The 22,709-nt window shown below is 40.2% G+C and overlaps 1 protein-coding gene across 9 annotated transcripts; it reads right to left on the bottom strand.

Annotated features, from left to right (window-relative positions):
* Positions 1 to 9: 9 nt before the first annotated feature.
* Positions 10 to 22,470, bottom strand: TBCCD1 (TBCC domain containing 1). 9 transcript variants are annotated; one of them, XR_013557961.2, is made up of 10 exons: positions 22,136 to 22,469; positions 20,474 to 20,611; positions 17,056 to 17,434; positions 13,301 to 13,456; positions 8,949 to 9,315; positions 6,903 to 7,089; positions 6,248 to 6,745; positions 5,011 to 5,161; positions 2,575 to 2,606; positions 10 to 1,233 (listed from the first exon to the last, which is right to left on the bottom strand). XR_013557961.2 is itself a non-coding variant. In XM_060639473.2 (9 exons), the coding sequence occupies exons 2-8, from the start codon at positions 20,539 to 20,541 to the stop codon at positions 5,032 to 5,034; spliced, it is 1,785 nt and encodes a 594-aa protein (XP_060495456.1). In that variant the 5' UTR covers positions 20,542 to 20,611; positions 22,136 to 22,468; the 3' UTR covers positions 1,240 to 2,606; positions 5,011 to 5,031. The 9 variants fall into 9 exon arrangements, 8 of the variants coding, with proteins under 8 accessions (XP_060495456.1, XP_060495459.1, XP_060495458.1 ...); XM_060639473.2 differs by lacking the exon at positions 10 to 1,233 and having other exon boundaries at positions 1,240 to 2,606; positions 22,136 to 22,468; XM_060639476.3 differs by lacking the exons at positions 10 to 1,233; positions 22,136 to 22,469 and adding an exon at positions 17,940 to 18,094 and having other exon boundaries at positions 1,240 to 2,606; positions 20,474 to 20,588.
* Positions 22,471 to 22,709: the final 239 nt, after the last annotated feature.

The raw sequence follows: 22,709 nt of genomic DNA, 5'->3' as shown, positions 1-22,709 counted from the left end.
TTCTAGAAAAACAATTGGGATTATGAAATAAAGGAAAGCTTCAGTACCCCTTCTAATGCTTACCAAGCCTTGCTGCATTATAGACTTTGCTGAGTCAAGGCACCAAAACCCAGCCAAAGTTTTCAAAATTAAAAACAAAAAAGTCCCTCTTACCTGGGCAATTTGGGGATTTCAAGGTGGCTGCTTGCTAGAAAATCAATGTCTTTTTTTTTTCCTCCAACAAAGCTTGCAGGAGAAAAGTCAAAAGGCCACCCTCTAATTCTGAATAGAAGTAACACGTTCCAAAGCAATGAAATTTGATGACTACTAAAGGCAATGCATGATCTTGTGTTTGAAACTGTCACTACAATGGACATTTTTGGGATGATTAGCAAAAATTTTAATACAGACTATATATTGTGCCACTGTAAAATTTCCTGATTTCATTCCATTTAAGAATCTGTACTACGACAACATGGGAGAATGTCTCTTTTTAGGACATGCATGCTAATGTCTTCAGGAGTAAAGGTTTGAGATGTCTGCAACCTACTCTCAAATTGTTGAGCAAAAATACTACTGCTCTCTAGAGTGGCAAAGTGAATGTAGTAACACGTTATCATCAAGTGGCAAATCTGGACAAGGGGTATGTGGGGAATCAGACTCGTGCAATTGTTCTTTAAGTTTGAAAATTTGTCGAGGCACGCACACAAGCTCCACTCCATAAGAAAGGGCTCTACGGTATACAGCCTGAGAGACAGAAAGCTACTGTGGAAATTATGATTCTGCAAAGGTTTAGCTAAGCCAAACCTGCCACCTGATAGGTGGAATTTTTCTGCCATGATATCATATGGACACCTGTTTAGAGAACATTTCTGGGCAACTATTACACCTCTGACTTTTAGAATGAGATTACCTTTTATGTAAATTCAAAGAAACAACAAATCAATTCTTCTCCATTTTCATTTTCCTGGTCAAGTATATTCTTCTCAAAAGCCCATCTTCCTCCTGTTTCTACTAATAAAGCTCACCAACAAATGGGATGCCCCAAGACATTATGGTCAATTCCAAAAATAGCAAATGTACCTTGACATGAAGATTATTGAGAAACAAATTATCAAGTTATGTGCTCAGCTTTCTGAATTTGATAAACTGGAAAGAAAGTATCTAATATCATGAATTTCACTAACCAATAATTTGCGAAACACACGTCCAAAACTCCAGTGTTTCTTTATTGAATTCTCTCTTGAATTCCATCTTAAAATAAAAACCATGAACCTCAATTAGAATTAACACACATTCTGAGGGTTAATTTCCACTTTAGAAAGAAAAGATCAAGCCCTTTTTTAATACAATTACTAGTTTAATGACCAGTGAGCATACGAAACAATGTTTATCAGCAGATTCACGTAATAATTTAATAATTATTTAATAATTTAATAATTATTTTCCTTTATCTTAAAGAATATAGCCTTCCCAATCAAATGTAAACTTTATTTTGCTATCATATCAAAGAATGACATTGGGAATTGCAAGGGAGCAGAATGCATGACCCCAAAATGTGCTACTTTAGCATGTAGATTATTTGGAGCTGAAGGCAAACAAGACCCTGCAGATTCAAGAAAAACTTTTCCTCTCCCTTAACTATCTAAAATAATTGAGACAGGGGGCCTGGCCCAGAATGGGAGCTACTACCAGAGAGAACTTTTAATCTAAATGACTCATCTGTAGGACAAGACAAACATCTAACCACCACACATCTGCTCTTTTTATCCTGAGAAGTCCCCCCCTCAGGCCCACATCCCACCCAGTCCTTAGCTCAGGGTGGCAAGTAGCCATAACCGCCTGACTTATTCCTGGGGCTCCTGTCCTTAGGAGGCTCCCATAGATATGTAATTAAAATTGTTTTCCTCCTGTTAATATGTCTGATGTCAATTTAATTAGTCAACTAGCCAAAAGAACCTAGAAGGATGGAGGAAAAACTCCTTCCTCCCCCATAAAACCTTTTCTAAAATTGAAAGTAAAGCTCTATCTTTTTCTCAAAAGGAGAAAATTACTTTTTAGAGTTTGCTTATTGAAACTTGGAAGCACAAAATGAAAAATAGGGGTTTTACACAATTTCATTGCTTCATACTTTTAAGGACTAAAATATCTTTGTATAAAACTATCTCTGCTATACTTATACACCAACAAACTATACTTTCATTCCAATCATTTTTTAAAAGGAGTAGCAATTTCCTTTCAAATAGTTACACAGAACTATAAAACTCTTATTTAACTCTAGAAAGGATGAGACCCTTTCGTCATACAAATTAAAATGTGAAGTTTACTTGCAAATCTACACTCCATCACTTTAATATTAATGTAAATACGATGAAACTGCCTTCATCAACTCCTTCATTTTGGCAACACAAAGATGAGCTTCCTGATGTTCTATAAACAATGTTTATATGATGGAAGTTCATCTAAAATTCAACATAAGCAATAGCATATGAGTGTGGAATGGAAATCAAGGAATGGTCTTAAATAGGAAGGAAAAAGCCCCAATATCTCTTAAGCAGCAAGAGCATCTTCCCAGTTTAGTTTCAAGACATGTACCATCGTCCATTCATCCTCCTGTTTCCAGAGCCCTGAAGATAACAAAAGAAAAATATTAATAACTTAATTTTCTGTTGCCTTTGTGCACATAAGAAAAAACTTGCATTTATAAAATCCTATAAATCAAGGTCAGATGACAGTTTAGAGTGATAAGATACATAAGGTTTAAGGTTAATTATATTCTTCTGAGGGTCATATTAGTTCCTAATAGAAAAGACAATCATATACAAACATGAAAAAGTGGCTGTCTATAGGGATTAGTCTAAACTAAGATTTACCTTCTTCTTTCCAAAGGAAATGGGAATTTTATCAGATTTCCAATTCTTAATCTCAGCATTTATTAAATACTATAAAATTCTTTTTTTATAAAAAGTAATACTTCAAAATGCAAACAACATATAGACAATAAAGAGTAAGTTTTTGCAGTTTTGGAAAACAGTTCAGCAGCTCCTAAAAAGGTTAACCTATGACCTTGCAATTCTACTCCTAGGTATGTACCAGAGAACCGAAAACACACATGCACAAAAACACTTGTGCACAAAAGGAACATAGCACCATTCACAATAAACTTGAAAACAATTGAGAAGGGAAATGCCTCAAATCTCAGATCGAATGATGAACAGACAGACCTCACTGTGTTTATCTAGACACTGGAATATTATCCAGCCACAAAAAGGAATGACCTACTGACACATCCTACAACACAGATGACCCTAAGATCACGATGTTAAGTGAGAGATGCCAGGCACAGAGGTCACACGTTGTAGGATTCCATTTACAGGAAATGTCCAGAGTTGACAAATCAAGAGACAAAAAGTAGCTTACTGGTTGACAGGGACTGGAGAAGAGAGAAGATACTGGAGGTGGAGGAATAAGGAGTGCCTGTTAACGTGTACGGGGTCTATATTCACGGTGATGAAAATGTTCTGGATGAAAGTTGCACAAACTTGTGACTGTATTAATAAAAGCCACTGAATCCTTTACTTTAAAAAGGTGAATTTCACGGTATGTGAATTCTATATGAAAAAAAAATTAAGAATGTTTTCTTTCACCCTAGACGTCTAGCCTTGTTCCTCAAAGACAACACTTTCAGTAATTTCTTTAAACCCTTTCAGAAGTTTTTAAGGCATGTAATTAGCACATAACCATGTGTGATAATCCCTTTCTTTTTTGAAAACACACAAGGCAATATTTTACTCCTCCTCTTCTGCCTTCACCGCTCCAACCCCCCAGTTTAGAGATGATTCAGTATCAGCACCCACAGATATATCTTATTCTTTTTCTTTTTTTCCTTAAGTGCCATGCCCAGCTTGGAGCTCAATATGGGACTTGAACTCACGACCCTGAGATCAAGACCTGAGCTGAGATCAAGAGTCGGACACTTAACTGACTGAGCCACCCAGGTGCCCTATACCTCATTCTTTTTAAAGATGCATTCTAGAACATGGATGAACCAATTCATTAGGCACCGGCCCTCTACTGGAAAGCATCTGGGTTGTTTTCCAGTCTGCAGCTATTTCAAACAATGCTGTAATGAACTTATTTTTAAAAAAGATCTTTACATAAATGAATGTATCTGTAAGATAAATTCTAATCAGTGAAATTGTTAAATTGGTAAATTCTAAGAAGTGAACTTGCCAAGTCAGAGATTGTGCGCATTTAGAATTTTTATTTTGTCAAACTATCCCCCCAAAAGTTTGCACAAATGTCCACGTTTTCCAGTGGTAAATGAAATGTCTTTCTAGTGTTGTATACCACCTTTGGATCCTTGTCAATCCAATAGAGGAAAAAAGTCTCTTAAATTACTTACAAATAAAAGTGAGTATCTTTGTGTTTGTATTTTTCTGTGCACTATTTATTGACATCTTCCGTCTGTTTTTCTGTTATTAGTCTTTAAAAATACTTCAAAAATAGAGAAAAGCAAACTAATTTCTATTTTAAAAAGAGTATTTTATATTTGGATTAAATTAAGTTCTGGTAAATTTATCTGTATCCACGCTCCTTCAGTATTCAAATCTTCGTTTGGATTAATTCTGGTAATTTATTAATGTTCATAGGTGCCACTAACAAAAATTCGCTGACTTAATTGATTTGTGTGTAGGGTGATGGGAAAGATGAAAGATGTGTTATAAAGGTGAAAGAAAACAAAAGCTATGAATGGGGAAAGTAGTATCTTTGGAAGTACAACCTGTATTGGGCAAGAAGCAAAAAGAGTAAAACTTGCCCATTATATTTGCCCAGTATTCCATAGGCTCCACTTGGAATACTTTGGTTGGTCTTCTCACTGTAAAATGCAGTCAATATGGGTATGTCAAGTCTGTATATGCTGGTGGGAGTGATGGGGGAAAAGTGGCAGTGGCCAGTAACCTAATATTCTGTACAGTTTTTTTGGCATGCTTCTAAGATTTTCCCAAGATAATTTGTTCTAATGCCCACCAGTGTTTCCACGTAGGAGTCTTATCCTGCTGCTTGTTTGGAGCCTGCGGCAGGGGGCACCAGACTGTCCAGCTGTTGGCGATGTCCTGTATTAATCAGCCACTCATAAAACTTGTTCTCCACGAGTACCTGGAACTGCTTCCTCTGATCCCTAAAAGTGCCGTCACGAGCAAAAATAATGTAAGAACACTGGTTCACGTTCATTTTCCTCCAGGTGATTGTAAAACGCTTTAATGGGGTAGACATTAAATTGTGTCTAGTTATCCAAATAACTGCTCTATTGAGTTCTGTACATTGGAGCACTACCACCACCAAAAAAAAAAAAAAAAAAAAAAAAAAAAAAATTATATATATATATATATTATACACATATATATATGTATATTGGTCAGATACAATACAGTATATATAAAAGTATTCTGCACACTCCTCAGCTTCTATCCAAATGGTGCTCATTCTTCCAGATCCAACACAAATTCTTACTTCCTCCATAAATCTTCCCTGACTACCCATGCCACGTTTTTTGAAACTCTGTTAACCATACAGTGTGTCCCTGGCTTCCAGAGTTCAAAGACTAGTACCTTGAAATAAAATTTTGTGGTGAACATAATAAACCATAATCATCTAGTATCACAGCATGTAATTTAAAAATAAGATATTTTAGCGCCCCAAGTTTAGGATGGTTATAATTCCAGAATAAAAGACAACATTTTAAATCGATGAAATTTAGCTTTGTTTTAAAACACTATGCTTATTTTTCACATTTTACGGCAGATTAGGGAAAACTTTGACCAAAACTAGCATCAGTCCTTGGAGCAGCATTAGGAATCCACCCCTAGAGAGTCGGTCTGTGGTGGTTGCCAGGAAATCTGATTTCTAGCAAGCCCCTTGGATGACCTTAACACACAGCCAAGGTTGAGAACCACCGATAGAGTGTAGAGAAGTAAATTAAAAACTAAGCTGATTCATTCAAGTATTGGATTATATGGCATAGTCTATACATGACCTTTCATTTATAGAGTCCTTTATCTGTCAACAAACTTAAGCTTCTGAAAAGAAGTGAGTCTAATTCTTGAGCCTCTAAGTGCTCCCATCTCCCAACCAAACAGCCTGGAATAGGGACCTTAAAAGACACACTCTATCTTTCTGATTACTTTACCACGGCTGTAAACATGTACAGATTAATTTTCCCGTGGAATTTTATATAAGGCAAATTCTTCCTCTAGAAAACACTTACTTTGTCAAACGAGCCTCCTTCACAGTTTTCTGCCAGATTTGTATCTTCTGCTCTCTTTGACGCAGTGCTTTCTGATATGCATATGGAAGCCCCCCAGGTATCTCTGTCGTATCCCCTTCCATTTCAAAGGGGATAATAAATACATAGAATTCACAAGGTGGCAAGAGTCGGAAGACACTTGTGTCGCTGCTCTCTCTGCACACAATCATTGGATTATCCCAATAGTTAGGCACTGTAGCAAGGCCGGTCCTGGCCATGTGATCCTCCAGCATTGGATAATGGGTGTGAAAAGGGGCCAAAGTTACTGTCTGGTTTCCAGAGAGAATAAGTGGGCGTGTAGGCGTCAGAATGTGAAAGACGCAACCTGCCGTGGAAGAGATGGACAAACGGTGGCAGGCAGCAATGACTTTAATGTTGTCACAGCTGTGGAGGTGAAGAGCAGTCTGTACGGGGCCCAAGACAAATGTGCTATTCCTGCACTTCTCAATGGTCACAGATCTGTAATGTGAAAAAAATCAGGTGAATTCCCCAGTGAGAATAAGTGAATATTGTGCTACAAAACTATTCTCTGATAGCACAATCAGAGGACTAGGACGATCAGTCCTAGTCCAAAGAAAACATCAGAATATCAGAACACTATGGAGACTGTGCTTACCGTAAGGGAGACAGCAGATATATAAAAGATTCGTTGCAACGATGAATCTTTACGTGTGCCCCCACCAGAGTATCTGAGCTCTTGGCCAAGGTCTGCTTGTAAACCTGGCTCATCACCACCATGCGGTGCATCCTAGGGGCCACATGACTATTACAAGCAATCTTAGCTCTTTTGGTCGTCCCTTCAACTAGGTAAGAAAAATATAAATGAGATAGTTTCAAATCAAAGAAAACAACCATATGAGGTTACATATGTCTATGTGTGTATACGGGTCTAAAATTAGATACATACAAGGTTTGGGAAAATGTTAGATCTGGGCTTTGGGTAGGGAGGTGTTTGCTATACTGTTCTCTGTGTTTCTCAGTACGTTTGCGATATTTCATAATTTTTTGTCATAAAATTTTTTGAAACCTATAATCCATTCAAGATTGCCTACAGATCTAAGGTTTGTTTCATGTGTAACCATTCAAGTAATACACCTAAGTTCACATGGCCAGAAAGTGACAGAACTGGCCCAACTCAAATAACTCAAATATCTTCTCCAAGTTGACTCGATTTATCATCCCAGTCCTGAAATAATCTCTTTAAATTGCCATAATACTAATTTCAATCCCCTCCTCAGCTACTTACCACAGTATTCCATGAATTCTATTTGGATTCAGGTCTTTAATTCCTAGATCATTAGCGACTGAGAGCATATTTTCCTTCCACACACAGTGCCTCACACACACGGACACTTAAAACATCTGTGCAGGAGTTACCCTCCTAACACAGTCTCTCCATCGTGTGACTGGCTTCTCAGACTGTGCTTCCCTGCAAGCCATCAGGATACCCTTGTAGATAAATGAATACTGGCCAAATAGGAAGAGGTCACAGGAGTATGTGATTCTTCTTTTTTAAAAACAAAACAAAAAAACAACTTACTGCTTCCTTTTATTAAATAAGTAACACATGGTTATTGTAGAAAAATTTTAAATAGTGGCAAAAGAAGATAAAAATTATTTGTGATCTTGTTATCCACCACCATTAACATTTCGGTATAATCCTAAGAGATTAGATATCCTCTTTTTCCTACTAGTGACTACTGTTAACATCTAAACAACTGCTTGAGCCTATATTCTTTTATCAACATCAAAAATTTATGTAGTATGTCCTATATATTTATGGCACCCTTAGACATCTGGAAGTCTTTGACCTCCTCTAGAGCAATAGCTTGGTTAGACACGGAATTCGTGGATCACAATCTTTTCACTCAAGATTCTGTATATGTTGCTCAATCGTTTTGTTTTTTGGCATTATAAAAATTTGATACAAAACTCCTTTTTTTAATTACATGGAGCCTATTTTTTCCTTTATCTTTGAAATTCAGAGATTGTGGGAGTATATTCTAGTTTTGGGGTTTTTTTTCATTAATTTTGCCTGCAATTTGCCTCAGTATAGGCACCTACTTCTTTTTAAACTTCCATCCGAGCCCCCTTCTCTTAAAACTTCTACCTGGGCCAGAAGTCATGCGGCACCCGAACCTATCCTGGACTGTCAGGAATAGGTATTTGATGTGACCAAGGCCAGGATTTTCTTTACTGTAACTTGAGTTTTCCAATTTAGAAAAATCTAATCTGTTTGTGTCTGTGTGCCTAGATAGGACCCCATCTCTACACCAACTGTCTGACGCTGTAACTGTGGAAAGGCCAAATGCTGCTGTGGTGCATGGAAAACAGGAAAGCCTTAAGCAAAGGAGCATGTGAGAGGGCAAGGGAGAAAGAGTCTGAATAAAGAAGAGCAGAGAAAGAGAGGACTGACCCAAGATGGAATTGCTGTTAACTGTAACCACAACGATCCAGGATCACAAATCAACTCTCTGACTCTTGCTGCCTTGACAGGAAAAAGTCATAGACAAAAGAGAAATGTTCCCTTTTCTTCTCTCTTATAGTAGCAATATTTTTCAGGTCTTCTACAAAAGATGTAGGACTATTAATACACCAGAAAACACACACTTCCTTCACTTGTCATCCAATTTTTAATATAGATGAAAATACTGAAAAATACCTTGGTGAGCCCAAGCCAATTTCTTTCCAGACTTGAGGCAGGCAGATGTACCAAATGGATTCCCAGTCAAACAGGTTCTCAGCCAGGCTTCCAGCTTGTAGAAAGAAAAGGTCTTAGAGAGCCTTGAGAAGCCACTTTCTGCATGTAGTGGTTGCCACAGTGCAAGTTCATGAAGTGGATATATCTTCCTGGCTCCACTCACTGTACCTTCAATCAGAAAGCTGAGGGCCACAACAGCTTCTCGAGAGACGAGACTACTATGGGTCGAATGAAATGATGCAGTGAGTTGTTCTGGATCTAAAAGCAGCTCAAGGAGGTCTGACAGATGATCATAGACAAATGCTTGGTGACTGTAATCATTCCAGTTCTAAAAAATATCAAAATAAAGCACACTTAACAAAGAGATTCTACAAGACCTGAAAGTGTTGTATTTTAATTGTTTTGTACTTATATTTTGCCTCATCTCCTAAAAAGCATTTAAGGTAGCAATGTACACCTCATAAAGATTTTTTAAATATATGTGATAGGTATAAACAGATTCTCTGCCTTCTTTGGCTAATTCAAAAGTAATACTAACAGCTAATCCTTAGTGTGTGCCAACCAGTAAGTGTTATACAAACCTTAACATATTTAATCCTAGCAACAATCTTGCAAAAGATGCCATTACCATGCTCACTTTACAAATAAGGAAACGGAGATAGAGAAAGGTTAAGAATCTTAACCAGGGTCACAGAGCTGGTAAATACTCTAGGTTTCAGATCTAACTTTCGATGAAGCACTGGGTTTCCTTTTTTTTATTTATTTTTATTTGTCATTTTGTCTATTTGAGAGAGACAGCAGGGGAAGCGGCAGAGGGAAAGAGGGAAAATCTTAGGCAGAATCTTAACCTTAAGAATCTTAATCTGACTCAGGGCTCAATCCCAGGACCTGAGATAATGACCTGAGCTGAAACCAAAAGTTGGGTGCTCAACCAACCGAGCCACCCAGGGGTCCCATGTTGGGTTTCTCTACTTACCTTCTCATATTACAGGAGGAACTTCAAATTCCACTGGATGAAACAATGCAACTGATCTTACAGTAGCTAGATTTAAGACAAGTTATAACTTTTGGAATAAGCTTGGAGTTGGCAGATGTCTCAGTGACTTGGCTCATTCATTTGACAGATATTTTGTGAATATCTCTCATGTGGTATGAGCAGTGTTAACTGATGAATTATGCAAATTGGCTACGACATAGTCTTGTCCTCAAGGAACTCAGAGTCTATGTAGTGAAAAAACAATATAAGCGAGCAACTATTACACAGTTAGATAAGACCTAGGGCAGAGATCTGTGAAGACATGCTAGGAGCATGAGAGGAACAAGGAACTCCCCTTGGGGAAAAACAATCATTGTGGAGTGCTGTTTGAACAGATTCTTAATTAACGCAAACATATTTTTAAAAAAGGCTTAGGCCTAGGGAACAGCGTATGCAAAGACCCATAGGAATAAAATTACCTGTTGTGTTCAGAAAACTGGAAGTTTCTGGGTGGGATTTAGGAAGCATGCTGGGAAGTGTCAGGTAAAGTTAAAATAGTAGGCAGGGACCAATCAGGAAAGGCCTGTAGGAAACCCTAATAAAACATCTGGGCTTTATTTTGTGTGCCAGGGACTTTAGGGCTATTTTCTAAATAGCTGTACCCTTTTTTCTTTTTAATAAATTCTCATTTGGATACCAAAGAACATGTTAGGGACACTTGGATGGCTCAACTGGCTAGGCATCTGACTCTTGGTTTTGGCTCAGGTCACAACCTCATGGTTTGTGAGTTCAGGCCCTGCATCAAGCTCTGTGCTGACAACACGGAGCCTGCTTGGGATTCTCTCTCTCCCTCTCTCTCTGCCCCTCCCCCACTCGTGCCCATGCGTGTGCTCTCTTTCTCTCAAAATAAGTAAATAAATACTTAAAAAATAAAAAAAAAAACACGTCAAAGCAGAGCTGTCACTCTTCATCTCTCTTATTGCATCCTCCTCACCCATCGTAGGCCCTGAGGTGGCCCCATGGAGCACAAGATGAAAACGCAGTGACAATGATAATTCATTGATGGCAGCTTTGGCAGGAGACAGATCTAATCCTTCTGCATTTAGAAAGTCCAGTGTAGTGGGTGGGGTGCAGATTAAAAGCAGAGTGACCAGGTAGGATCTAATTATGGAAATCAAGGTCCCCCCACCTCCAAAATGTCATTATGGTCTATATAAGAGGAAGAGACAGAGTTTTATTATATATATATATATATATATATATATATATATATATGTGTGTGTGTGTGTGTATATTTTATTTATTTTTTTTTTTAAAGATTTTATTTCTTAAGTAATCTCTATACCCAACGTGGGGCTCGAACTCACAATCCTAACATCAAGAGTTGCATGCTCCACTGACTGAGCTAGCCAGGTCTTCTGAAAAGGGACAGACTTTTAAATTAGAGTTATTTTGGAGGCAGAATCGGGAAGACTTGACAAATAACTAGGTACAGGTGCTGAGAGAGTGAGCATCGGAAGCTGGTGGTAACTTGCACTGGCATAGAGAATATACGTTAATTTAAGTAAAGGGAGATTTTACTGTAGGCACACGTGGTCATCTCCCAAACTGAAGTGTAGGTAGGCCTCATAAGAACTGGAACTGGAAGGCTACCTTAAACCTGGTTCTTTCTCAGAGGCCAATGTCTCTACATGTCTGTTCCATTCTACTCTTTTTCTCTGATTACTTCAGTTTCTAATCCCTCATAACTCCAGGGCACTCATGAACATGGTGGCTATTCTGGTACCAATGTCACCTGAGCCACCAGCTCAAGCACCCCTCACAGACTGGTAACTTCTTCAGTTCCTGGGGCTACTGATGGGGCCAGGTCATCATTTCCAATCAGACCAATTTCACATACATACCTATGAATGGGTTACTCTAGTCAAGGGTCCATCTCTGGTCTAATCAGTTGTAGGGAAAGGTCATGCTATAGCACAAACTAAGTCACCATTTACTGGTGCTTACTATGAAACAAGTCTCATGCTATTATATTAGTGAATTCTCACAGCCATCCAGAAATGTGCAATATCATCCCCACTTACCAAAGAGAAGCCAAGGCCTAGAAAAGTTAACTAACTTGCCTAAAATCATGTGATACCAAGTGGCAGAGCCAATTTGAATACAGACTACAGATGGTTCAAAACACCGTCTCTATACGGTACCCACTCAACAGGAAATACATGTGGAAAGAGCACACAATTATTGGCCTTTCTAATACATCTGGACTTGGGCATTCTGAAATTAAGGTATAGATAGGGTATCTGCGTGAAGAGGGGAATCTAAAATGCAGACAAACTCAGGAGTCATTGAGATACATAGAGTAATGGGAAGAGAAGAATTATGTTTAAAGAATATGTCTAGTGTGAGGGGGGAAAAAAAAAAAAAGAATATGTCTAGTGAGAAGACAAAATGGCCCCAGGCAGAATCCGGGGGGAAAAGCAGCCTGTCGGGGCCAGGCGGGGGAAGCTCATGAAGAAGAGTGAGAAGGAATAATTAAAAGCAGAACCAGGAGGGAATAGCATCATGGAATATAAGGGTGGCCAGATTTACTCGAAAAAGATTATAAAAGTACCAAATATCAGAGAGGTTTTTGTTGTTGTTGTTTGCCTCAGAACAATTTGTGTGTGTGTGTGTGTGTGTGTGTGTGTGTGCGCCTCAGAACATTTTTAAGGAACCTGCACATGGCAGTAATACTGAGGTCTATGTTTTCCTTAAAGTTCTTCAGAATACTTTTACATAAACGGGTAAAACCATTTCAGTTTTCCTTACAAAGACAGAAGAAATAACACAATTTCTAAAACTCACAACATGAGGCAGTTAAATTTAACTTCTAGGTCATCACATCATATAATATTACATAAGCATGCTGAGCTTAAGCATACTGAAGCACATCATTTAAACATATGAGAAGATATTTTTACAGAAGTTTCGTCAGTAGATCTCAACAGACTTTGCAAACACTACATCTTTTCATTTATCCTACCTTAGTCAAATAAGTAGATTCAAATTCATTGACATTTGCAAAACTGAGAATTCTAATGAGAGTACAGTGAATAGTTTGCCCCCAAATCATGCAATTTTTGTGTCACCAAAGGAGCAGAAATCACTTATTTCAACTAAGATTGAAAATATTTATTTTGTTTTATAATAAGGAAAAGAAATGAAAAAAGCAAAACAAAGCAAGCATGCCAGCAAATGACTGGCTTATATAAGTAATCCTAACACAATTTTTAATGAAGACAAATCATCTTCCTCACAAATTCCCTTTCAGAGGAGACCAAAATTTAAACAGTACCTTATTATGGCAACTGGATTTTTCAGCCAAGTCAGGAGACTGAGATCTATTTCTGGGACTAGGCCACTCTTCTCCAATCAAAGATGTCCTCAGGGAAACCTTGTTTAACTGCTGTATATATAAGAAGAGCAGAAACTGTAGGGTGTCCACTGAAAGCTGTCCAAGAAGAAAAGAGATGATGAACACATGTCTTTAAACCACACCAGTCCAGGGACACCTGGATGGCTCATTTGGTTAAGTGTCTCTTTTTTTTTTTTTTAATGTTTATTCATTTTTGAGAGAGAGAGCGCACATGCGCGCATGAGCAGAGGGAGGGGCAGAGAGAGAGGGAGACACAGAATCTGAAGCAGGCTTCAGGCTCTGAACTGTCAGTACAGAGCCTAATGTGGGACTCGAACCCATGAACCAGGAGATCATGACCTGAGTCGAAGTCTGACGCTTAACTGACTGGGCCACCCAGGTGCCCCTAAGTGTCTGACTCTTGATTTTGGCTCAGGTCACGATCTCATGGTTCGTGAGATTGAGCCCCACATGGGGCTCTGCACTGACAGATTCTCTCTTTCTCCCTCTCTTTCTCTCTTTCTCTCTCTCTCTCTCTCTCTCCCTCTCTCTCACAACCCCCCTCAAAATAAAATAAACTTAAAAAAAGAAAATCACATCAGTCCCTATTCTACAACTAAGTAGATATAGTAAAATAAATTCACGACAGTTTGCTGATCTTAAGAACAAAAATGTAGAAACTTGCTAGCATTTGATATGTAGGTCTCTGATACCCAGGAGTTCCTAAAATCAATTAAACTGAAGTCACCTACCTTCTTGGAAAGCTATGTAGCATCTTTGGCTGTAGACATTCTCTCCCAAAATTGATGAAGTGGAAAAGATGGAGCACATACTTTTAAAAAGTATATTATTTCAAAAGTTTACAATTAAAAAAAAGGAAACACTTTAGTCATTTGAATAAATAAATTAATGGAAGAAAGGAAGAAGGAAATTTCACCAAAATTTGGAGGTTGGTCTAACCTAAGACTCACAGACTTATCAACAAAGTTTAGGGTATCAATGCAACACTTGAAACTGTATGTAATTTTTTGGTGTATGTACATTTTATAGGGGAGTAGGACTCAGGTTTTCATCAAGTTCTTCAAAGAGTGTGTGACTTAAAAAAATATCACTGGTCTGATAGAGGTTTATAAATCATTTCGTATTTGAAAAAGGGTCTGGTTTGAAGCTCAGGATTTGAAGTTCATGATTATCCTCAGATATCCATTCCCATGCACATACAGGAGGCACAAAAAAGTAACACATCTGGTACTATAGCTATAGAATAGCTGAAAATCACTCTACCTAAGAACTTAAAAATACAGAATCTCAGGATCACCTAGACCTACTCAGTCAACTGTCAATGGAACCCCATGAATCTACCTATTAAACGTTTACTTTCTTAATCAAGTTTTTTGAGATAACTGTAGATTTGAGATTACATGCAGTTGTAAGGATAGAGAGACCCCGTGTACACTGTATTCAGTTCCCCATCTTGCAAAGCTATAATACAGTAGCACTACCAGGCGACTGACGTTGGTGCAGCCAAGTTACAGAACATTTCCATCAACACAAGGATCTTGCACGTTGCCCTTTTATAGCCACACTCACTCCCTGCTTCCCCCTCCCACACCCACCCCTTCCTTAATCCCTGACAATCACTTATCTGTTCTCTATTTTTGTCATTTCAAGAATGTTATATAAATACAGTATGAAACCTTTTGGGACTGGTGTTTTTATGCTCAGCAAAATTCCTTGATTTTCTACATACTTCCATTAAATAATTATATGTTATCATTATTCTTTCATATACCTTCCTATTCAAGAGACTATAAGATCCTTGTCTTTTTCATTTTTCTATTCCTGGTAATTACCATAGCACATAGCACATAATAAGCACTCAAAAAATGTGGAGCTTCTTGAAGGTTTCATTCATCTCTGTATCCAGCATCCACTACTGTACCTCACACATAGTAGACACTCGATAAATGTTTAATTAACGAATAACTGTACTGTTCTTTATCTCTTGGTTGCTTGCAACACTTTCTTTCAATTTCCAAAACCCTGTTTAGATATTACGACATGTGGCAGAGAGTGACTAGTACTAACTAAATATACCTTTGCTTTTCTTCCTGGGCACACGACTACATAGTATTTCCCAGCCTCTCTTGAAGTTAGACATGGTATAACTGAGTTATAGTCAATGGAATGTGGGTGGATTGACATATACTATTGAGTCTCCCAAAAACTCTCCCAAAAGAAATGGCAGTAAAAGACTCCGAGACCCTAGTGGACATGGCTGGGAAAAATTGTATCATGCCTGCAATTATTCATTTCCACATCCTCCGGGAGGCTTTTGGGTCCGATACATGGCCATAGGAGTTCTTTACCTCCTGTGAGGTAGTTTATCTCCCCAACTTCCTGATTTTAGACATGGACATATGACAAAGCTTTAGCCAATGGAATGAAAGTCATTGCAGTCTATGTCACATCAGAGCCAAAGTTTTAAGAGGCATCCTGAGCTTTCTCCTGCTCTGCTGCTCTTCCCTTCTGTCCTAAGAATAGGCACGACCAACACAGAACATGTTTCTTCGGCCTGGGTCCCCAAATGAGGAGACACAGGGAGTCAAGCCATCACCTGGAAGAGAGGCCTAGCTAAAGTGCAAGCTGCACATAGAATAAGCAAGAAACAAACCTTTGTTACCGTAAACCACTGGAATTTCATTTTTGTTTGTTTTTAACTGCAGCAAAGCTAATATAATTGTGGTTCCAAAAGACAGATGACTAGATCCCTGAGTTATTGCTCGGACAACAGCAGCCTAGAGATCCATCCAACCGGATGCCCTGTGGTATACTGCTGCTTGAAGGAGAAATAAACTGTTAACTGCGCCAAGCCATGGAAATGCCAGGATTGCTTATTACTGTAAGGAGCCTACTCTGATTAATATACTTTCTCTGTGAAGTCTTTCCTGATCACCGGAACTAATAATTCTCTTCCCTATTCTATTTCTGCACTTTACGTTACACTTTTACTATTGTACATTCTACACTATCAAATAGCACTTTTTCACACACCAACCTCCCCTATTACGCTAGGAGCTCCATGAGGGCAGAGATGCTATTCCAATCATCTTTGAATCCCAGCACATAGCAGATGCTTACTTAAAAACAGTCGGGTGCCCTTATGAACCATGTATCAATGGTTCATAAGCACTGACTCACCTTAAAATATTTTTAACTTTCTTTGAGAGAGATAGGGCATGCGTGTGTTCAAGTCAGGGAGGGGCCGAGAGAGAGGGAGGGAGAAAGAATCCCAAGCAGGCTCCACACTGTCAGCGTGAGCCCAGTGCAGGGTCCGATCTCACCAACCATGAGATCATGACCTGAGTGGGAATCAAGAGGTGGATGCTTAACTGACTGAGCCACCCAGGTGCCCCTCACCTTAAAATATTTTTAAAGTCAATGAAAGTATTTGCTTCTTTCATTTGCTGTGTTCTTGTAATGTTTTGGAAGTAGGTGAATAGGGATTGCTAAGTAAGAGCTAATTCATTAAATACCACCCAAATGGAACTGTTTAAAAAAAAAAAAAAAAAGGCACTTTGGGATCACAATGATCATTCACCTAGAACCACACACTGCACAGCTAGTACAAAACTTACAAATAGTTTCTTTCTCAAAACAATGAAACACACATACACATACATATACATCTATACCTGATTTCTTTGCTTTTCGACTTCATCCTCAGACATGCAGTTGGACAGAAGCTCGGACCATTCCAGGCGCTCTTCTGGTGTCTTCACTGCAAGACTATCAAATATTTCAAAGTAAAGCCACGCCAGATCCTTGGCCAACTGCAGCTTCCCACATGCAATGTGCCTCCACGTAGACCAGTACAGGCGTGGGTAAGCCCCCTCTGTGGCCCGGGTTCGCACATAGGTGGATATCTTCCTGAGATAGTGAAGACTGAACTTGGATGGAGGGGGGACTTGCAAGGCACCCACTATAAAGGGTTCTGCTTTCACCCAGAGGAGAACTCCGGACTGAGCCATATTATCTCTAAGGACATCTGTGTGAAAAGACTTCTTGGCATACCTACGAAACAAAAGTTTTTTCACAGACTGATTTGAACAAAACTCATTTATGCATTTTCTTTTGATTTTTTGTTTTGTTTCACTTACACGGTTTCTTTAAGGTGACCCCTCCCTTAACTATTTTAAGATGTACTAGGTCAGTTTAAAAAGCAGATCTAGTTCATCAACCAAGAGCAGAATTCTTGGTCAGATCTCACTCCAACCCATTTGAACAAGAAAAATTTTGTGATGAAACAAAATTATCTTCCTTGAATTGTTTGAAGTGGTTGTTTTAGGAAGAGTGTAAATGTATGAAGTATGAGTTCCTGCTCAGGAAAGGAAGAAATGAGTCACCTCTTCACAGGACATCTTTGCCTGCCCTGAGGGGGAATGGTAGTCAAAATAAGGGGGATAAGACTTCCAAGTCAAATCACTTACACATAGAGGATGGCAGGTTAAAATTCTGGATGTGTTAACTGACATATAGTTCAATATGAAGCACTAACATGAGGCAGATGAATACTCACACGAGCATAGGCTGCAAAAATAGATCATCTTTATTCTCTGTAACAGTGAACCCGTTCTGGCATATTCTTTGTGCTTAGTTCAGGTGCAGTGCTTTTAGATTTTGCTTGTTGGTTCTTGGTTTTAACAATATACAATTTTTATGGGATAGTTCTAGCTAAAAACAGAAGGGGAAGAAATCATCCACTGTTCCACCATCAAAGGGAAACTAGTAAACATACTCTTGTGTTTCCTTTCTATCTCTTTTTCTACACAGACCGGAGGTTAGTTTTTGAATTTTCAAATGTGCGATAATACCATGTATACAATTCTGTCACTCTAAATAAATGTACCCGCATGTATTCACCTGTTCTCCTATTTTCAGACATTAAGTAGGTTTAAAAGTTTTCACAAAAACAAGGCACGCAAAATACTGATCATTGTTGAAGCGGGGTGATGAGCACATGGGGGTTTATTTACCTATTCTACTTTTGTGTATGTTAAAATTTTCCACTATAAAAAAAAAAGCTTAAATGTAGGTGAAGGGTGAAGGGGATTAAGAGGTACAAAATTCCAGTTATAAAATAAGTAAGTCACGAGGATAAAAAGTACAGCATGGGGAATCTAGTCAATAATACTGTACTAACTTTGGTGACAGATGACACCCACCCTTGTGGTATTTTTGTAATGTACATAGTTGTCAAATCACTACGTTGTACAACTGAAACTAATACAATGTGTATCAACTATACGTCAATTAAAATAATGAAGAGTTTAAATGTTATAATTAATGCTATATTACTGTCTTTCTGTGTATTTTCTGCACTATGATTATTTCCGGGAAAATTTTCAGATGTGCATTTGTGAAATGAAGTAAATGGCATTTCTAAAGCTCCTGATACATATTCCCATTGCTTTCCAAGATGACTGTATCAAACTGTATCATCACTTGACCAAGGGGTACCACTTGACCATTGAGCAATCCTCAGCATTAAAAATATCACTTTAAAAAACCTTCCTTATACGACTGATGGAAAACGTTTTATTGCTATAATTGTATTTTGCCTTTCATTCCAAAAAAGGCATGCGTCTTTGGGGAACTATCTGCTCCAAAAATAACTGACATCAGTCGAATGCTTAATACCTGCGAGGTAGCACGCTAAATATTTTTCACTTTCACCTCCTTTCGTTCTCTCAACCACCTGGAGATAATATGATTGTCCCCATTCTCAGATGAGAACACTGAGGCTTAGAGAAGTCAAGGGACTTACTCACACTCTTAAGTTGCCACTGTTCTGGATCAGAATTCAAGTCGGTCTGACTTGAGAACCGTGTTATTTACAAATGTACTTTAGGAACCCAGTTTGGGAAGAATCTCCGAAAACGGGGCTGGATCCAGGAGAGGATTACCAGAATGAGTGGCCTTAGATGTGAGGCCACAAAGGGCCAGGTAAAGGAATGTGGGAGCATGAACCGGAAAGAAGGGTGTGAGAGGCTAAACGACAGCTGGCTTCATACAAGGGAATGGCTTAGCGTTGTTCTGAGTAAAAGAGATCAGAGTTAACGTGAGAAAGATCTCAGTTCGCCCCAAAACGGAAAGCGACTGCTCTGTGAGATACTGAACTCCTGTTCCTGACGTGTGCGACCAAACGCCAGGGTACGAACTCTCCATTTAACTGCGAGACTCCAGACGGCTAAATTCGTAAACAAGGGCTCTGTGGCTCTCAAGAGCAGCCCCGGGGAGGGCTGGGGTTGGGGTTTTCAGGCGGGGACAGCGGCCTGAGACCACAGAGGTCCTCTGGGGGCTTCGCCGACACCTCCGATGTTGTCCGGGTTCGGGGCCGCACCAGCTCCCCGGCCGGACTCTGGGAACCGGGATGGCCCAGCCGACAGGCCCCGTGGCGGGCCCGAAACCCGGCCATCTCCAGGGCAGCCTCCCCACCCTCCCTCCCTGGCGCCGGCCCGCGCGCAGTTACCTGCGAAGGCACGGCCGCTCCGCCGCACCCTCCGCGTGCCGCCGCGCCCCGCTCACCCGGCCCAGCCCCTCGCCCACCGCCTCCTCCACTGCGCAGGCGCCAGGCCTCGCACCACAGAGAACCGGAGGCCCACGCAGCTAGAGCGGCCGCCAGGTTCTCCCGCGGACTGAGAAAAACTCGGCTGAGGCCGAGAGTCCCCGGTGCTGGGACCTGGAGCCAGGCCTGGCCGCTTTCTGGTGCCGCGTCTCCCCACGCAGGGAAGTAGCAAGTTTTTTATTGCTCCACCCAACCAAGGTCAGCCAGTAGCTGCTGGTAAGGTCAGCACGCTTTGATCAGTAATATAACAATGACAGTTTACGTTTGTAGTGTTTACTAGGGGCCGGCAATGTGTAAAGCACGTTTATGTGCTATTATCTCAGTCTTCCCAAGAGCCCTTCAAGTTAAGTACACTTGACTTACTGAGAAGTAAACTAGAGGTAAAAGAGGTCTATGTAATAGATCCCTAAGGTCACACAGAAAGAGAGCTCCCAGGATAGAAACCCAGGCCGTCTGAAGCAACCCCCCAGGATTAGCTCCTTAACTTTGTTAGCTGTCCTGCCACGTTAGGGCCTTCACGAAGCTTTTTTGGATTCCACCCTACAGAAGACATCACTCCTTCCTCGAAGCCTCCACGTAATGATTTTTAGCCATTTCCTGGTTTCTTAGTTCGTTTATGGCCTCTATAGGTGTGGGAGATACAAAAGTAAATAAGGCGATAAAATGCAATTTAGTTTCTCTTTGATGTGGCCTCCCCTATTAGGCGTTTTCCTGAAAGCAGTAACCTTATCTTGCTCTTCCCTCTATGAGTCAGGAGACAGGGTCTTTGGATTCAAATAGATCTGGGTGAGAATTCAAGCTGCACCACTACCTTGAACAGATTCTGTCACCTCTTATGCCTTTGTTCCAACAGCAATGATTATTGAGCACAACTGTGTGTCTGGCACAGTGCTAGGCACTAGGACCCCAGCAGTGAACAAAATAGATAAGATCCTTTTTTGGAGTGTATATTTTAATAGGAAGAATAGATAATATGTATTAAGGAAAAAATTGGACAATTTCAGATATTAATAAGTGCTATGAATTTGGAGGGGGAGGTAGGGGGGTCAATGCTGAATTTGAGCTGAGGACTGAAGAATAAGCCATCATATGAAAATCGCAGTCGAAGCAACTTTTACTCTGTGGCAGGCTTCATTCTAAGGTGCTGTTCTATTCAGGTGTGAACAGAACAGTCCAGGTTCATGCTGTCTTGAAACTGGCATCCAGTTGTGTGAGTGTGGGGGATAGGGATGGAAAAAAATAGGATGGTGTAAGAGTAAGGGACTCAGTAGGGGCTGTTTTTGATTGGTTGATCAAGGAAGTCTTCTCTGAAGTAGTGACATTCCAACAGATTTGAGTGGAAAAAGGAGTCACCCATGTTAAGAACTAAGGGAAGAGTGCTTCGGGCAGAGAGAAAAGCTAGAACAAAGGCCTTAGGGAGAAATAAGTTTGGTGTATTTAAAAAAGAAAAAAACCAGTTTTGCTGGAACATGGTAAGGAGTATACTCCTTAGGTGCAGGTACAGATCATCTTAAGCTTTAAAATTCTTTTTCCAGCTTTCTTGTGACATATACAGAGTTTTACAAGCTATCATAAAGAGTTGGGGTTTTATTTTAAATGCAGTGAAAAGCCATTCGGGGCTTTTGAGCAGGGTAATGACAGGATCTGATATGTTTGTAAAATATCATGGGGATGGGGGTCAGGAGTGAACACAAGATACTAAAATATTAAGAGTGGAGGCAGGAAAACCACTTAGGAGGCCTTGCCAAGTGAGAGGTGATGTGACTTGGCCCTGAGAGGTAGTGGAGATGTACAGGAGCGGAAAAGATTCAGGATACAGTTTAAAGGCAAAGATTTGGATAGGGGACACAAGGGGAGGAATCAAGGTAGACACCTACAATTTTGTCGTGAACAAGTAGGTGGTGGTGCAATTAATCAGATGAACAAAAGCAGGTGGGGCGAATCAAAGAGTTCTCATAAGTGTGATGATAGTTATTCGTTGCGTGTTTACTGTGCAAGACGCTGTGCTAGACGGTTTACAGCTTTTCTCCCTTTAAAGTTTCACAACATTGCCAGTAAAATGTTTTGCCTCAGGTTTGTAAATAAAGTTTAGGCTAGACTTGGGGGGGGGGGGTATGGGAGGGGGTATGGAGGGGGTATGTTCTCACCGCTAAGAAGTGGTGGAAGCCGAATCCGAACCTAAGTATGTCTGCCTCCATAGCCTCTTCTCCGTGAAACCCAGGCAATTTTCTTCCGGGATTGTTCGAAGAGGGTAAATAAGTTCTCCTAAGCAATTCGTCCGCCCTACGTTTGGCGTAGAGTAATTGTCTCCGCCCATTCCTCCAAAGTCCCTCTGCTCCCGCATCCAGCTCAAAGCTCTACATGAATGAAATTCCGAGACTTGTAACCGAGGTAAACCTTCCCTCCCACAATTGGTCAGTGCTGCAGGAGGAACTTCGTGATTGGTGGAGAGTCCGAGGAGGCGGGCGGGGGGAATTCCTATACTTCGGGTGCCCTCGCTTGGCATCGTTTCGCCCCGACCGCCTTTTTACGTAGATTTCTACGACTCGCCGCTACCGGGCCTGAGCGGATTCCTGCGGCGGCGCGATCCTCTGACGTTTTCTCCTCTAATAGGCCCGGAGCTGCGGCTACAATTCGGAAGCCTAACTGGCCGCCCGCGCCTCCTCGGAGGTGAAGTGTACTGCGCTGATTGGCTGCGAGGAGCCGGCCGCGTGTGATGTC

The sequence above is a fragment of the Panthera onca genome, chromosome C2 (assembly GCF_046562875.1).
Source record: "Panthera onca isolate mPanOnc1 chromosome C2, mPanOnc1 haplotype 2, whole genome shotgun sequence".
NCBI classification, from domain to species: Eukaryota; Metazoa; Chordata; class Mammalia; order Carnivora; family Felidae; genus Panthera; species Panthera onca.
Note: the sequence above shows the minus strand (reverse complement) of the source record. Positions and strands in the feature narration are given on the sequence as shown.

Bases quoted from the DNA above. Each gene is read 5' to 3' on its own strand.
- TBCCD1 (XM_078453143.2), bottom strand. From the start codon at position 20,541: ATGTCTTCTGTAGGGTGGAATCCAAAAAAGCTTCGTGAAGGCCCTAAC. The intron at 17,435-20,473 runs GTTAAGGAGCTA...TTTGTTTCGTAG, and splicing joins GTGGCAGGACAGCTAACAAA to GTATGCCAAGAAGTCTTTTC. The intron at 6,746-6,902 runs GTAAGCACAGTC...TTCACATTACAG, and splicing joins TATCTGCTGTCTCCCTTACG to ATCTGTGACCATTGAGAAGT.